The 16,683-nt window shown below is 41.6% G+C and overlaps 1 protein-coding gene and 1 long non-coding RNA gene across 5 annotated transcripts in view; one reads left to right on the top strand and one right to left on the bottom strand.

The window, feature by feature from the left end:
* cnih2 (cornichon family AMPA receptor auxiliary protein 2) overlaps positions 1-10,251 on the bottom strand; it is a 10,885-nt gene extending 634 nt beyond the window's left edge. The window contains exons 1-8 of one of the 4 annotated variants that reach the window (XR_002166874.1): positions 9,742-10,251; positions 8,971-9,067; positions 5,852-5,920; positions 4,223-4,270; positions 3,159-3,271; positions 2,904-3,047; positions 798-1,951; positions 519-764 (exon numbers count right to left, since the gene is read on the bottom strand). Coding sequence is in view for 2 of the 4 variants with exons in the window: in XM_019859013.1 (XP_019714572.1) it covers positions 1,924-1,951; positions 2,904-3,047; positions 3,159-3,271; positions 4,223-4,270; positions 5,852-5,920; positions 8,971-9,067; positions 9,742-9,782 (540 nt within the window). In the remaining 2 variants the exon portion in view is untranslated. Of the gene's footprint in view, positions 1-518; positions 1,952-2,903; positions 3,048-3,158; positions 3,272-4,222; positions 4,271-5,851; positions 5,921-8,970; positions 9,237-9,741 lie in introns of those variants that run through there. The other 3 variants (XR_002166876.1, XM_019859013.1, XM_019859025.1) reach the window with 3 other exon arrangements.
* Positions 10,252-14,281: 4,030 nt separating this feature from the next.
* On the top strand, positions 14,282-14,550 carry LOC109508603 (uncharacterized). The gene is made up of 2 exons (XR_002166699.1): positions 14,282-14,375; positions 14,461-14,550. It is a non-coding gene; the product is annotated as an uncharacterized LOC109508603 (long non-coding RNA).
* Positions 14,551-16,683: the final 2,133 nt, after the last annotated feature.

Raw genomic sequence — 16,683 nt, 5'->3', positions numbered from 1 at the left:
AGGCTTGCTCCAGATATTTCAAAAATACACATTGCAATGCCACCAGAAGATCGCACACATTTCATATTAGTCTATAACAGCAGCAAAAAAAAATGTTTTCTGACTCTCAAGTTTCTGTCACATGTAAACTGAATTGAAAGAAATATTCTCCAAGGGTCTCAACACCATAATGGAAATATGCAGTCATTCAAGAAGAAAATCAATTAAAAAAATCAAGTTATTATTGTCCATGATAACACAGCCAAAGTTTATTTGGATTATTTGCAAACAATTTAATGTTTTCCAGTGTCAGGCTTTAATCCTAGTATTGCTGTCTATTCAAAATGTGTTTTTTTTCCAAACACACTTAGTTCCACAAAATATGTTTTACACTGTGGTGTGAATGTTTACATCGATTTTCATCATTGTTTAAAATATCTTGACAGGCTGAAGTACTCGTGACACTTTTTCCTAAGTAGCAACACCAGACATGTGATCAGCACTTCTTCATCATACATGGATCCGCAGGGGCGGAAACATTTTTTTTATCAGGAACCTGAATTTCTGTACGCCTACTGCTGGACAAAATCACAATGGAATCATCACTTATCTACAAATAAGTCCACTCAACGACTACATGAGAACAAGAGCAGATGAGCAAAGGCTTGGTCATCAAGCAGCAATGAGTTCATGTGTCTGATTGTATTATCGAGATGAAATGGCTCTTTACATGTCTGATGTAATCATTATCACTGAGTCTTTGTCACTTGTGTCTCACTCAGTTACTTTCACACACACACACACACACACACACACACACACACACACACACACACACACACACACACACACACACACACAGAAGTTGCCATCAAACCTAATAGATTGCTAATTTGGACTTTTTAATTGCTTGTCATACATGAAATGTCACTGTGCTAAAATAGCTAGCATTGATGCTAATGCGTGAAGTTAAATGGAGATAAGGCGGTTTCTGCACACTAAAAAATAGACAGGATGTTGCTTTTCTTTTCTCTTTTTCTCTTTTGAAGAAAACTATTGTACCAAGAGTGTTTTGTTTTTTTTTTTTAGAAGAAGAAGAAAGTGAAAACCGAGACTTAGCATTTACAGTCGGTGATAATGTACAGGATTTCTCAAGCCTCATCGTTGCTTTTCACTTCACCTATGTTCTTTGGCACAATGCTTTTCATACACAATCTTTTGGCATTGAATCTGTGAGCACATAACTGTGGAGGGGAAAGAAATGCGTCTAGCATTTAACGAGAACTATGTCCTTCCAGCAAAGAATACACTTCCAAGTTGAATTGCCTGTATAGAGACTTGAATCTTGCTTTTTATTTGTGATTCTCTCGGTTTGAAAATGACCGTGATGACCCTGGTAGCCAAGGCTTTCTCTACATCTTGATTGAAAATGTCTCTGCATGCAGCGATCTGTAATATCCCTGCTTGCATTTTTTTTTAACTTCTCCATTTTACAATAAGATGTCTCCACAACACAGCAGAAACACAGTGATTGGATATTAGAGGCGTCTGTCAAAATATGGATGAATACCAAACAGCTTGGCATGTGCACACTTTCCAGGTCAAAGATTTTGTGTTCCATCTTAAATGTTTGGAGAGTCACAGTGAGTTAAGAGACTAGATCGTTAAGAGCAGCGTGGGATGACTCCAGCCCTTCAGATTCCTTGTTAAGATTTTTTTGTAATGAGGCGTAAAAGGCATCACAAGCACCTTTTCCATCACCCGCTTCACTACTTCCATCCACCACCCATTCCTTTGTCCATCTGTCTCACTGCAGTGTTTGTAAGAAAGTGGTCGAAATGGATCGGAGGCAACACCTTTACATTCACAATGGCACTCGGAAGAGCTGATCTCGTCGTTCTTTCCTTATCGATGCTTTTCTGTCGATCTCAGCATGAGAATCTTTTAGAAGCTCACCAGGGCGTAGACCATGCTTGATCAATGAGTAGATCATGACAAAGATAAAGAAACACAAATGGACAGTTGATTTTTTTTTTTTTTATGCAAGCCCTACAACACTAAGTAAATTTAAGGCTGCATTTACACTCTATGGTTCAAGTGGCACAATCAAGTGGCCATGTAGCCCTGTTTGGAACGAAATACATCAGCGCCATTAGCATTAGCATAGCAAGCCTCACTCTATGGACCTGTTGCATTCCACCAATGCCGTACAAACTCCATTGTAAAATGTCAAATTGAAAATGCAGTCAACATGCCGATCACGGGAAGGTTTACGGCTGATCAGCATGTTTTCTCTCAGTTATCTAGAGATCAAAGATCGCTGGCCTCTGGTCATTGAAACTGGATGATTTGTTAATATTTCTGAAAATAATGTACCGTGTAAAACATGATGAGCGCAGTCACCAGAATAGCGGACATCGCTACCAAAGTAAGCGAACCTGTTTTCGATTTCCGGTGGCCATACCGCTCATGACTATTGCGCTGGGAGCAAATGTCTAAAAATACCCAAAGTTTGATCTTAACCAGGGCACTCTGAATCCAGAGACCTGTTTTCCAGTCCAACGTCACAGACATCCGTTGACTAGAAATCACAACGGCATTGGCAATGTCAAGGTCAATACATTTCGCTTCACGGAAATGACTCACATTCACACCAAAGGACAATTTTGAGTCATTAGTCTACTTATGTTTTTGGAATGTGGGGGGGATGCCTAAGCAAGCATCAGGAGAACACGTAAACAAAGATTTGAAGCCAGACTGTAAAGCAGATATACTAATCACCGTTGCACCGTGCTACTCTCGTGTAAATTTTCAGTTCCACACAAAAAAGTGGGATATCATTGACGAATCAGAATTGGATATTCAGACCTTCACAGTATAAATACAGCCTTAGGTCATGTACAGGCTTATAGAGTTAAACCTACCTGTAGAGATAATAGAAGAAAGAGACGAGATAAAAGCCCAGCTTACACCACGACTCCTTCTGACAGTAATTAAGGATGTCGGCATTCATCACACTTACAGGATCATACATGACCTCGGACCCATCAGCTGGTCGATGGAAAAACCTGGGAAGAATATAAAGAGAAGTTTCTCTTAGAAACTGGAGACAATTGAAAAAAAACACAAATACAAAAAACACTTTGAAGGCCTTTGTTAGGGGACGGTGCATGTCGTACCTCCACAGATGGTAAAAGAGTAGTGGGATATTTAGGCCAAGTGTGACCCACTCTCCAGCACACATGAACATTAGGCAAAAAAGTCCATGGATAGAATACTCTGGTACCACCAACTAAAAACAGCACATACAGGGAATCCATTTCAGTAGTGTTGTAAGCAGTGTTACATTTAAAGGACCACATTTTTTCATATTACATGAACTCTTATAGGTACCGCACATTCTTCTCTATATGATTGGAGTGTATACCTTCGACTTCTAGTCAAGAGTTTTCCATTACGGTGGGGGACGTAATCATTTCGAGTTGAGTTCATTTAGTACCCGTGAACTGCTCAATGTGAAAGCGCCTGCAAATAAAATGTACTTCCTCTGATTTTTAACTACAGAAATCCAATTGTTTCCGGTGATGCTGACTTCCATTTTTGTTTGGTGTTCTGTGGCCTTTGCGGAAGCAAACGACAGCCTACCAACAACGATAACCATTAAAAAGCTCCACACTCAATAGAAGTGCGATTTTCCTCCACGGTAGCTTTCATTTGCTCCTCATAGGAGCATATTGACCTTGTTGATGCGCATTAATGTTGGATTCATTGTCAATGTAATCCACAATTGTGTGACATGCATTTTGCAATACAGTGCTATACAATACATTTTTATTTATAAAGCGCTTTCACAACAGCCTTAGCCGAAACAAAGCGCTTTACAGGACATTGAACATAAAAAAAACAATAATAACAACAGAACAGATAATATCTATTCCTACGCACGCATTTTTGTTATTTACATTGTACAAGACCCCAAACAAAAGACATGGACTGAAAATCAAAATGGCTTCCTCTGTTTGGCAGATGTGACAGATTTTATGGTTCTTGTCTGTAAAAAGGCGGAGAAAAATCTCGACATGAGAGTTCTGAATCAGTGTGTGGGTGTGGAGTGAAGCACTGAAGGTGGCTCCACGTGAAATGGAGAATGCGTCATGGCGCTCCCAGTAGAGGGGGAGACAAATGATGCCCCCCCATGGTGTTGTTATCGAGCAGTGGCAGGTGAAAAGCTGAAATTACTCACTCGGCGAAGAAGGTTGCAGATTCGCTCAATATTGAGAATCCTTTCCCTCTGTGGATCAGAAACAAAGAAAAAAAGATACTGTAGTCTTCTTTCACATTTCTTCATCCATTTCTTACTTTCAATACTAAACATGCGGGCCCTTTTTTTTTTGCCTTCAAAACATTCAAACACACTTGCATAATATATGAAAATACAAATGATGATGCATCTTTTTATTTTTTTCTGTTGCTGAATCATACAAACTGTGTCAGTCTCAATAGGTTGTAGTGACCACAATGCGGCGGCAATTGCTCGAAGAACTCAAGTACCTAAAGCCAAACCAAGAGTTGTGTACCGAAGGTCCTATCGATCGATCGTTCTCTGAAGGTGCATCCCTGCAGGACGTCGGCAATATATGTCAGTCCAACATTCATAAAGAAAAAGAACCGGATGCAGCACGGGAGTCCTTTCTTAAAAAGTTTCATCCGGTTATTGTCAAGCATGCACCTATCAGAAAATTAACAGTGAAGACGTGTGTGTGTGTGTGTGTGTGTGTGTGTGTGTGTGTGTGTGTGTGTGTGTGTGTGTGTGTGTGTGTGTGAGTGTGGCTGGCGCGCCTCCACACTCCCACAGCCTGATTTCACAGTTTCCTCTCCCACTCCTCATCACTCTCACTTTGCAGCTTCACATTGTTGCTGGAACATTCTCGAAGAATCTCTCTCGGCTGATGCCAACTCGCAAAAGTGTCGACTTAGCGGTCGTCATTGTTTTACGTCGTCAAAAGTAATGGATATGCTTTTAATCCATTTGCTTGGCAAGGAATTCCCAACTGGGACTCCGGTTTGGAAAGTTGTGACTGAGTGAGATGAAACGTACACAATATCTGAACTTGTGATCCCACCGTGTAAACAAAGGCCTCATTTGCATCAGGTTTATAAATTTAGTGAGCCGATGAAGCCAATGTCATCGTTGAAAGTTGACTCTGCATGCAAATCAGTCTTTGTTGTTTCAGTTGCGGCGGCTTGGTGGTCCAGTGTTTAGCACGTCGACCTCACAGTGCAGTTCGATTCCAGTTCTACCATTCCTGTGTGGAGTTTGCATGTTCTCCCCGTGCCTGCGTGGGTTTTCTCCGGGTACTCCAGTTTTCTCCCACATTCCGAAAACATGCGTGGCAGGTTAATGAAACACTCTAAATTGTCCCTCAGTGTGCGGATGGTTGTTCGTCTGTGTGTGCCCTGCGATTGGCTGGCGACCAGTTTGGGGTGTATCCCGCCTGCGGCCCGAGGACGGCTGGGATAGGCTCCAGCAGCCCCCGCGACTCTTGTGAGGATAAAGCGGCTTGGCAAATGGACGGATGGATGTTTGACTCGCAGTCACCGGGAAGCCGACAACTAACCTTTCATGCTCAATATTAATGAACATTCTCGGAATAAAATTAAAAGATCAGCATTTTATATTGAATAATTTCACATCTTTCAGATGACTATTAGAAACTCTGATGTAAAAATGATCGTCTGATCCATCAAAAGAACCTCACTGTGGGAAAGGATTGAATACTAGGACAGGTTGAGAATGCCGGAATAGTTTGGACACTTCAAGGTAGATTTTTTTTTTTTTTTGCATGCACAAGTAACACAAAGCGTCTCTTACCGCTCTGGTGGGATTGCTCTGGTCGATGGGGTTTTTGAAGTCTGTGCGCAGTTCATCAAATGCAATAATCTGAAAAATAGCACACGTGAATTTCTTGACATTTCTCTGCCTTTAGATTGCACTGTTGAACGCTTACAGATGCTATCAGGTTGTTTTCACGCCCTGGTGTTAGAGGAATCTATGAGCAAAATTGTATCATGTTTAAAGTTTCATATAATTTGGGCACGTCTAAGTGTTTGGGTGCGTATTCTATCCCGCACCCCCAAATGCCTGTGCACAAAGGCGCCGGCCACCTGGGCGGAGGGCTGTTGAAGTCCACAATTAGCACGTCAATGCAGGTGGGCGATCAGAGGAGAGAGGGCTAGACTCGGTCACAAAGGGGGAATGAATAATTCGGGAACAGCGGTTGAACGACAAAAGACGATTTGAGAACACCCGTCGCGCCCAGGCGACATTCGTCGTCCGCAAAGTCTGCAACACGTTGATTCAGCGTAGACCAGACAGAAAGGTGTCAACATACCTGTGGTTCAAAGCTTAAACCAAGGTAACCAATCACTACCGAAGGGCCGGACCGGGGGCGCGGTATGCAAATATCGGGGGCAGTGTTTTTCTTGTATTTTGTTCATGTTAAGAAAAGTTGGAACTCGCAGAGGGGGGCCCTGAGTGTGATCACGGAGCAACTAAACCGTCGTTCGCTCTCAGAGATCCGCTCCTGTCGATACTGAAGACAATTTTCCCTGTGTGCCGAGTCATTTCTTTAACTTTGTCCGAGAAAAGCTCTGACACCTGGACATCGTGGCAACAGTTTATAAACAATAAGAAAGGCGTAAAAATGTCAGGAGCCACTTTTCATTCCTACTGGAAGTTTAAATTGAAAACGACTGTTGCATTCATAAATCTGATGCAACAATTTAAATACTGAGCCCTGTTTATAGTTTCAGTTTCTGAAAGCATGATTTATTTCACCACACTTAATGTCCTCCCCTGAGGCGTTTTGCATGCATGAACAATCCAAATTCAAAATAATCAGAGAAATCTATTTGGCCATAACATTAGGTACAGATGCACAATCCAGCAGGTCCAATATCAATATCGGGTTTGCCATTACAAGGATTATGTTCATCTTTGATGAGGGTTAAGGACATCGCTCTATGTTTATTACTATAACTCACGGAAATTACGAATAGAAAATGTTTCTCCAGATAAATGTGTGGCACACAACCTAAAATTTACACCAAACGTGCAAAAGTGACGGCTTCCATGCTGTTTATTTTTCTGCGAGTCTATATGACTCTCTCCATCGTTTTTTTTTTCCTTTCACATTTGTAAACAGATACAGTTTCCATAGCAACAGGGCAAACCCCGCCGTGGGTTGCATGGTTACTGATGCAGTGAGCAAGACATCTGATTGGCTGACAGCCGAATTCAATAGGGATATTTTGCCAGTGCGTTGAGGCTCGCCTGGGGGGAAGAGCGGGCGGGGGGTGCTGGTGGTTGGTGGTCCAGGATCATAGTTTGATAAGCCTTTCAATCACACGGTTGAACGGCAAGCCAGACATCCGCTCCCCACCCGCCCCCTTGCTTTTCTCGCTCAGACACACAGACTGACTCATATGTAGTCACACCATTCAGCCAGTCGGTACATTAGTCATTTTGCAGCCTCAGATTTGTAGCAACTGTTTTAAAGTTCATATTATGTTCTCCTCTGGAGAAGAAGCGACTGTTGTTGTGGAGCTTTGGTGTTTGCAAGTCCCCTTCAGAAGCCTCTGCTGACGTCTGTGCAAATTTGACTGAAAAATGCTGCAGATTCATACCGGTCAGGCAATAAAGAGGAGTGCTTTGCTGACTCCCCGAATCCATTATGTGCAGTTTGCTGTGGCGTGAACGCACCTTGTTTGAGGAGCGGGTTTGTTGTCAACATACACGGACGGAGCCACCGGCAATCGCAGGCCGTTCCGGGGAGAATTTAGTCAGATCTTGGCTCCCAAAACTAAGCATCAGCCTCTCTATTCTTCTTTTTCTTCTTTTTTTTTTCTTTTTTTTTTTAAACTCCGATTAGCTTGAGCAACACGGTCATGGGGTAAAATCGATACATTTAACAATGCACTGGCATCTCAAATGTGTTAAAATGATATGTTTGTAACAATACACTGCGATCCCCTTATGCTGCAAGCATGATATCCCGTTCATCAACCTAGAGAACGTTATGACATTTGATCCTGTAGAATTCATTTAATTGTACAGTCAACAGTTTTCTAATACGTACATGATGCTGTAACCTGATTTATTTCACAACAACTTGGATACTACTGCGGTATCATAACAAATGAATGCTACCCAGTGAGATGGCTTGTTAGTATATACTCTATAACCTCCATAAAGTTAATATTTTCTATTTATTATGATTCGAGGTTTTACGGTAAATCACAAATCCTGGAGGCTGGCGTGACATTTTATTCCCCAGTTATTAAATAGGATATACTGTAATAGTGAAGAATGTATTGAAAGATTGTTAGGGGTTGTGCTGGCGATCATAAATAAAAAAATATTAGCTTTTCGTGTTGATCTGCCGTGATCTTATCGGGCTATTTTGAGGAAGCATTACACTTTAAAATGATAGCAAAGCCTTGGATATTGGACCTTTCCTACTCATGCCTGCGGGTTATCCGCAGTCTTATAGCGTGCAATGTACCGACGGAACTCGCACATTGCTGGAAAAGTGGATATGTGATCAGAATTTCTTTGGCAGTCCACATTTCAGCACTTCAACGACTCCCACTTGAATCAGAATCTCTTTCCATTCTGGTATTTACCATGAACAAGACCAATATATCCCTTGATGTTTTCCTCTGGGAATTTCAAAGCACCTGACACCTGTGCAATTACTTTACACTGAGCCTATCTTGAGCTACAAAGTGACATAATTACATACATTTATACCCCCTGCGAGATAAACGGGACGGATGCACCTGATCACTTCTGGAGAAGGTGCCTCTGCTGCGTTGCTGTCACTGTCGTGCAATGTGTGCGTGTGTGGGTGTGTGTGCGTGTGTGGGTGGATGTGTTTGTCTTGCCCGTGCGGGGCTCGGAGTGTGAATCCACTTAAGTGCTGTACTCACCTGCCAGATGACAAAGAAGATGAGGGCAGCGCACAACACCAAGGTGAGCATGTAGCAGAAGGCCGCAAAGGTGAACGCCATGGCGGTGCCAGCCAGCCTGACGACGAGACGGGTTCGAGAGAGAGAAAGGGAAACAAACCCCCTTTGCCTCACTCGGTCAGTGGTTCCCTTGCACCCTTCTTCTCTCAAGGCAGATTTCTTTTTTCAGTTTGGCCCCCTGAGGCGCAACTCTGGATCATCCAGGGAGTTCAAACACTCACGTTCAGCTATAATCAAGAGGAAGTTATCGTTTCAGTGCCTGCACTCATCCTCATTGAGTTCAGATCACAATCTCGTTGGGAGTTTTGAGCAAATGTCTGTGTGAATATTCATAACGTGCGACTCTGAGTGAAACGACGACAGCAGAAATGTTTTTCTTCTCCAAGATGCATATAGGCTTGTGGCACTTAATAACTTTCTTTTATGCCTTTCAGTTCAACTGTTGCTTCGGAGCGGAGACAACCGGTGCAGCATTCTTTTCTAATTGCGTCTGCCCGATTGTTGACAGTGTTTACACAAGCAGTCTCTTCATGTCTCCCTTAAGTTTAAACTGTGGAGAGTCCATCATCGAATCATTACAAGCCGTACAGAAAGCGTGAATTTTATTTCTGCTGTTATTAGAACCCAATTGCTAATGATGTCAGCATCACACATTCAAGTAGATCATATGCAGTAGAAGACAGGTAGTATGTACTGATATGTTGACTGGTTTCGGAATTGAGCGGAGAATACCTGAATCTGGCTGGTGACGTGTCTGCCACGGAGCAGAGCATTCCACTCGGTCCACGTCTTGCTCGATTTGGGTCGACAGCATGTCACAACTCTCTTCTCTCATCCCTAAACCATCTACATTCGTGAACATTCAAAAGAGGCTTGGCCGCCTGGTTAGATTCTTAAGAAAAACATGTCAACAGAGGACGCATCTGTGCTCGTTTGGACTTCAAAAATACAAATGTCCACATCGGGGCGTCCGAAGTTAATTGGTCCTCCTCTTTGCTCTCCCTGTTCTCTCTTTTTTAAGATCGATGATGGAAAACAAAACAAACACAAAAAAAGAGCGTCTTTCTCTATTTTCTGACTCTACTGTCCGTCTGTTTCCATCGCCGGGAGAAATGTATTTCTATCATGCTCAATATTGGAAGGATCAGCCAATCGCATCACCCCGTTTTCCCTGCTGCTCTTATTTCTCCTCTCTCAACGCTCTGGGTCTCCTGCTTCTTGTGCCATCCCATCCCCTCCTCTCTCTCTCTCTCTCTCTCTCTCTCTCTCTCTCTCTCTCTCTCTCTTTCTCTCTCTCTCTCGCTCTCAACCATTTATACATTCCCATTATCGCTTGGTCCCCCAGAGACTGATGAGGGGGCAGGGCAAGCCGAAAATGTTTTTTCCCTTTTGTCTGCATCTCTATTGTACCCATTCAGCAATTATTGAAGTCACTCCGCACAGGCGTTTTTCATCTGTAATTCTCCTTTTTTTCCAACCTCACATCCTAAAAGTGTCAGAGATGAATGATGGTGTCATTAAAGGCCCACCCCAACTTCATTACTTTGATTCTATTGTCTCACTATGACCATCTCCTGCTGCGATATGGTGATTTAAAAGACAGAAATGAGTGAAAACTGGAAAGAGACCAGCAGCTGCTGGCAGTCATTGCATAGTTCAGCCTTCCGTGGAATAACATAACACGATAGCCAACCAGCTGTATGCACTTGGTGCACCAAATCCTCAAAGGGTGAGGGGCTCACATTATATCACTCTGCATTGCAAGTATTTTGACTCTGTTTAAAGTGAAAGGGTTCAAAATACACATACTCTGTAAATGTCAAGTAGCCTATCAAAAGCGATGAGCAGTGTTGTACAACCTACCACAGTGTCGCATGTAAAAATACTGTGCAGTATTTTTGTCATAGATTGCGTTTACAAATAGTGCTATATGTATCTTATCCTCCAAAGGCCTTCGAGAACCCATCCCTGAATTTGTATGGTGGACAAAAAGCTCAATTCAAAAGTGCTGTACATTTCTCTCAAACAAAATAACAAAAAGGCAAACAAGCTACTCTGAATGAAAGTCCAAAATAAAAAGGTTCAAAGTAACTAAACACACACTAGGAAAAAGACTAAAACTGACTTGATATGACGGACACAGCTGACAAAAAAAAAAAAAAGACACCAAAATGAACCGAGAGAAGCAATTGGTATGAAGAAATATTATGATCACTATCTCGATGTGTATGATTATGCTGTCATGGCAATGTGTCTCGACAATGGCACGATCTAAAAAAACGTCCCCAAAAGGAAATGGGACGAAGTGTAATTTGCAAGGGAGCAGTCCGGGGTGAACCCAAAGACAGTTGGCAAAGGCTGCAGTTACCCGTGACCCTGATGACGACGAGCATCATAGAAAATGGATGCACGGATGGAGACGGGAGTCTGCGGCCTCAAACCTGTGAATTACAGCCACTATTTTGGACTTTTGACAGGACATTGCGTTCCGCCCATCTAATCTCGCTAGAGCATGGAACTATTGTTGAGCTATATCAAAAGGCCGCAGTAATCAAACCGACAAAGATTCATCGTTCTATTTATCCATGTATTGTATTCCTAAAACTCTCAGAAGTGGTAAGTATGATTGGCGACTCCCCGGCTGCCCTGCACAAATACTTTGCGGTTCGCAAGAAAAGTGATACTTGTCTTGACCGATATCCTGCCATCGATCTTAAAGAACACCTTCACAGATGAAACAGCTTTTTCATTCATTGGTTTACAAGAGTCCAAATTTCTTTTTAAATAAAACATTTGTTTGATCAGCAGTACGGTGGGGGCCCGTGGTTAGAAAGGCTGCATCGCTGCGGCCATATGATAGCATGACATAATCACAATTGTCAGTGTCCCGGATTTATTTTGAACGCTTTTGCGGCTGACTTCATTTTGAAGGAACAGAAAAATATTAAAATGTTTTAAAATAAGAAATGACAGGGCTTTCTAACGATTAGAAAAATGATTATCCATAAATGGCTGTAGTCTGCCCTCTAGTGGTCGTACCTCGGTATTGGTAACCGCTATCGAAAATGTGTGACTTGATGCTTTGTGTGAGCGCTTTATTTCTGAGAGATACTATGACGTAATTGTTATTAATAGAGCTTATTCATGCATCTAAATTATGACAAATGATCACAACCAGTGGTACTCATTCATTTTTGGGGCGAACATGAATGACACCGGTCAACATTTTTTTTTTTTTTTGTAAATATTTAGTCAGAGATTCAAGTAATCTTTTGGAGATTAATTTTTCAAGCTAATTCTAAATTGGGCCTTTGTTTTTTTCCTTGCATTCAGATTTTCATAGTAATAATAAGATGAATAAAATTAAAATAATATAATAGATCAAATAATAATATACCGTACTTAAAAATACTCTTGAGTTCAGGGTTAGGTTCAGCAACAGATGGATTTTTTTAACGTCATAGCTATTAATTACAACGCATGATAAATTTCTATAGCTTGAGAAAAAAAAAACAAAGAACATATCTGAAAAAGCTGATATGCTAGAAACAAGATTTTTTTTTTTTTAATGAGCGTCAAAAATACATTTAGGGACATATAAAAAAATAGGCATCTCTCACTCACATTTGCATTTGAACTGTGTGATCAAAGCTAGAACTGGACAACACATTTCCTTGATTCAAGCAATAAGGCAGTGCAGTAAGACTACCTGCGGGTCGTTTTGGCTATTAATACTTAAACAGGTTTTCAATCTTAGGTCAAAGAAAGACATATGTCAAAACCCATTTGGATTTTCTCTACGTGCACTTCCATTTATCAAGGTGCAATATGCTGCATTTATTATTTGCGTAATGATGAAAAAAGTGCAGGCTGACACTGACGTTTAATCTTCTTGGAAAAGGTTGCGCCCAGGAATGTTCTGATTAGTTTGTTGTCGCAGATGAAGACTGACAGATATTAAATCAACCACAAGATGGCGACATCCTGGCTAGAGAAACAGCAACAGATGGTCACATTGGGTGTCTAACAGGGCTGATTAACAAATGACTCACCGCCAGTTCAAAATTCCTGCTGTGGAATTTAATGCGCGACAGCTTTGGAGGTTGCCTTTATGACTATGCATACATTGAAAAACATCCATATTGCGAATCCGGATAACAATCTGCAGCGAGTTCTTCTGGACCGCTCCATCCTAAAGCCAGACAGAAAACCAATTAACCACCGTCATGTCGCTTCGGTGGGACTGAAAGCATTGCTTTGTGAATTGAGAGACCAAGTGCGGCGTTTAGAGGGATATTGCAGCGAGCAATGTACCCATCCTGAGGGAACTATACGATGTTAGAAGAATCATCTATATGCTCATACACAAAGAAAAGTCAATTAAACGTCTCATGACCTGCAGCGCTTTGGGCCGCTTGCTCAATATGTTCATTGCTCCTTCGGTGAGTACTTTAACAATAAAAGAGAGTATCAAACAAGCCTAGGGACATTACACCTGCCCCATCCATGTGACTTTCTATCATCAATCGGACACATTTGCCGTATTTCATATTTTCCGATGATATATTCTTGTGTGCCCTTTGACTGATTCGCCCAAAATCAACTGCGATCAACTCCGCGTATGATGCAATATAGTTGCTCACTCATGCACACCACAAAAATAAATATTAAAAAAAGACCTTCCGGATACAGATCTTGTAATAGATGAAATTAGATTGCGTCGGTCTAATTGTTGTGAGTGCACTCTTATATCGTAATGACACACACAAAAAAAAATTGTGTGTCTCTCTCCCTGTGCTGTCAGCCCTTCATGGCAACAAGAACACGACACCTGCACAGTACTGGCAGCATATGCCTGAAGCGACACAACAGACAATGAAATGAACAGCAACCAGCACTTCCACGCATGTGCCAAGAAAATAATTCAACTGGACCACAGCAATAAAAATGTCTCCCATCTATGGATGTATTGTGGGGCAAACATTACCATAGCAACAGAAACAAAGTCAGTGATGTTGCTGAAACGTGTCGTTTCATTTGCGCTGAATGGACATCACCTTTGAAAATTAAAAAAGAAGTCAAGCGCACATTTTAAACAGGTGAAATATTTGTGAAGTTTTCAGGGCAAATTTATTTCGGATGATGTCGCATAAAGAATTTAGGCGGAGATGACAAATTTGTTTAGTACATCATCTCAAAGTCATTCAGCTCCAGTAACAAAACTCTCAAGGTGATGTCACAAAAATCAAAGCTCAGAGGTCCGAGATGGTCGTCACGGAGACATCGATGACACAAGCTGTGGAGGACATGAAGCAAAGAAACGTAAGTCCTGAATATCAAGATCGACTTACATCAGCAGATTAACGGTAAATATTCATCACTTTCACCTATGTAACTGAATTTGTGTTCCTTGTTCCCTTATTCTCATTTCAATTTGAATGTTCCCGACAGGAAAAAGAAACAAAGCTTAAACCAGGTAATTTCTTTGTACTTGTGAAAAAGACAATTGTGTGTCCTGCAAATAAAATGAAGCACCAGTATGCAAACGCCTCGCCTGTTCATTAACCTGAGAGACGGCACGTCGTTATTTCAGAAAAGCATCTTCAGGTTTTGAAGATGTTTGCACATTTAAGCATTTCTCATGTTCAACACACTTCTTAGTCGACCCCTCGCATAGAAGTCTCATCAATTTTATTTCTCCTAGACATTTTCTTGACCATGAAATGAAACTTCCTCCAAATGAAAGCCATCCGTTAGAGTGGCTACTTTGGCTACGTGCTGTTTGCCGATTACAATCCGAGTCCAAGATTTATTTTTGCCGGTAATATCTTGAAATAAGAACGTTAAGATAAAAGGGAAGTCCCGACTGTCGAAGTCATTTTTGAAGTATTCTAATCCTGTAGAACAGGACTGACTGAGTATATTTCTCCATCAGTTTTCAATACCACTTGTCCTGTTCAGGGTCACGGGGAGCTGGAGTCGATCTCAGCTGACTTCGGACAAAGGCAGACTTCACCTTGGACTGGTCGCCAGTCAATCACGAGACATAAAGAGAACCATACAACCCATTACACTTATTTAAGCTGCCATTGAATAACAGGCGAGTGAACCACGAACACAGTTGGCAATTTATCTGCTGCAGCCACGGAGATTACACAAGATTGCATTTAATTCTGTTTATTTTGAACATTGAGTGGCAATATTTTGGGCCTCTCATGCGTGCCAATGCTTCTCCTAAGACAGAAAATAAAATTATGACATCTTAAGCCAAATATAGCCACAAATCTAAATTTCCAATCAAAAAAATATGAAAATAATTCAAATAACATTCAAACTTAACTTCATCATTGTCAGGTGTCCGGAAGGATTCCGGAGAGAACAAGGATTCCACAATTGTAGACAAGAGATAGATGAACAAAAATATCTCTATTTATAAAAACGCAAGACCTACTAAGTAGAACTAAAGACGTTGGTTACAAAGAACCAGCAAAAGGCGAGAACAAACCAAAAATGCTTGCAAAAAGTGAGGAGCGAAAAACGAGGCAAGGCTATGAGGCAAAAATGTCAAGAACATCTAGAAAATTAAGGACTTGGAGACAGACTCATGAGCAAGGCTAATAATCTGACAGCCAGTTGTCGGTGAAGCATGTTTTTTTTTTTTAAAAGCAGTTGGTAACAATGCCCGATGTGGGACAGGTCCGACCGACTCATTGACGCCTACTCCCTAGCTAGAGACTGAAAACCCCCCCAAAACAAACAAGACAGGATCATGACAATAATAAATCAACCACCATGAATCCTCAAAAAAAAGAAAGCGGTGCTCCATGTTTCTGAGAACAACGAGAGGACATCTGGCCGCTGGTCCGTCCACGTCTGTATTTATAGCAGTGGCAAGTCACGTAGGTTGTCTTCGCTTAACTACTGTGTTGAGCGAAAGGGAAATGCACTTGTCGTCAACAAACAACCAAGAGCTCATGGTTGACCATTTTGAAAATGCTCTGCATGTATATCAAATCAGTACCTGTGACTGTGTTTGGCAGTGACAAGGATGGACAGAGGGCCAACACAGACCGGAAGATTTGGAGACAAAGCCAGATAGGAAGTCAAATGTGAAATCACAGTTTGGGAGTAGAAGCTCTTTTTGAGCCTTGTGCTTCTAGATTTTGATGTCTGGATGGAATGAGGAGAAAAGTGTTCGTGTTGGCTGTGGCCCTCAATAATTCCACTGGTTTTCTGCAGTAATCTGTCAGGGTCGGTGTCTATGAGGGTGGGTAATGTACATCCAATCACGATAGCAAGATAATTTCAAGTTCAGGAGCAGAAGATGGAAGATGAAGATTGGCTCTGGTGACTCCTGAACAGAGTTAAGCCAAAAGGGAAAAGAAGAACATCCAATTCATACAAGCTCGTGCGTGGCTAACGTTTGCTCCATAAACTCGGCTTTGCCTCCTCGCGGTCGTTGCTCATGATTAAATCATGCAATTGCACTTAACAACAAGGCTCCTTTTTGACAGTTATTAAAGGGAACGGCTCACAGCAACCACTGAATGACAGATGCCAGATAATGAGCCCACGCTTAATGTTAAGGACTGTTGGCTGAATGATGTCTCTAATTCATAACGGTTTATGATTTGCAAAGACTGTGATGGCAGAGTTATCCGTTTCTTCATTTTC

The sequence above is a fragment of the Hippocampus comes genome, unplaced genomic scaffold (assembly GCF_001891065.2).
Source record: "Hippocampus comes isolate QL1 unplaced genomic scaffold, H_comes_QL1_v1.1 scaffold66, whole genome shotgun sequence".
Classification (NCBI taxonomy): Eukaryota; Metazoa; Chordata; class Actinopteri; order Syngnathiformes; family Syngnathidae; genus Hippocampus; species Hippocampus comes.
The sequence above is the reverse complement of the archived record's forward strand: the minus strand, read 5'-3'. Positions and strand labels throughout refer to the sequence as shown.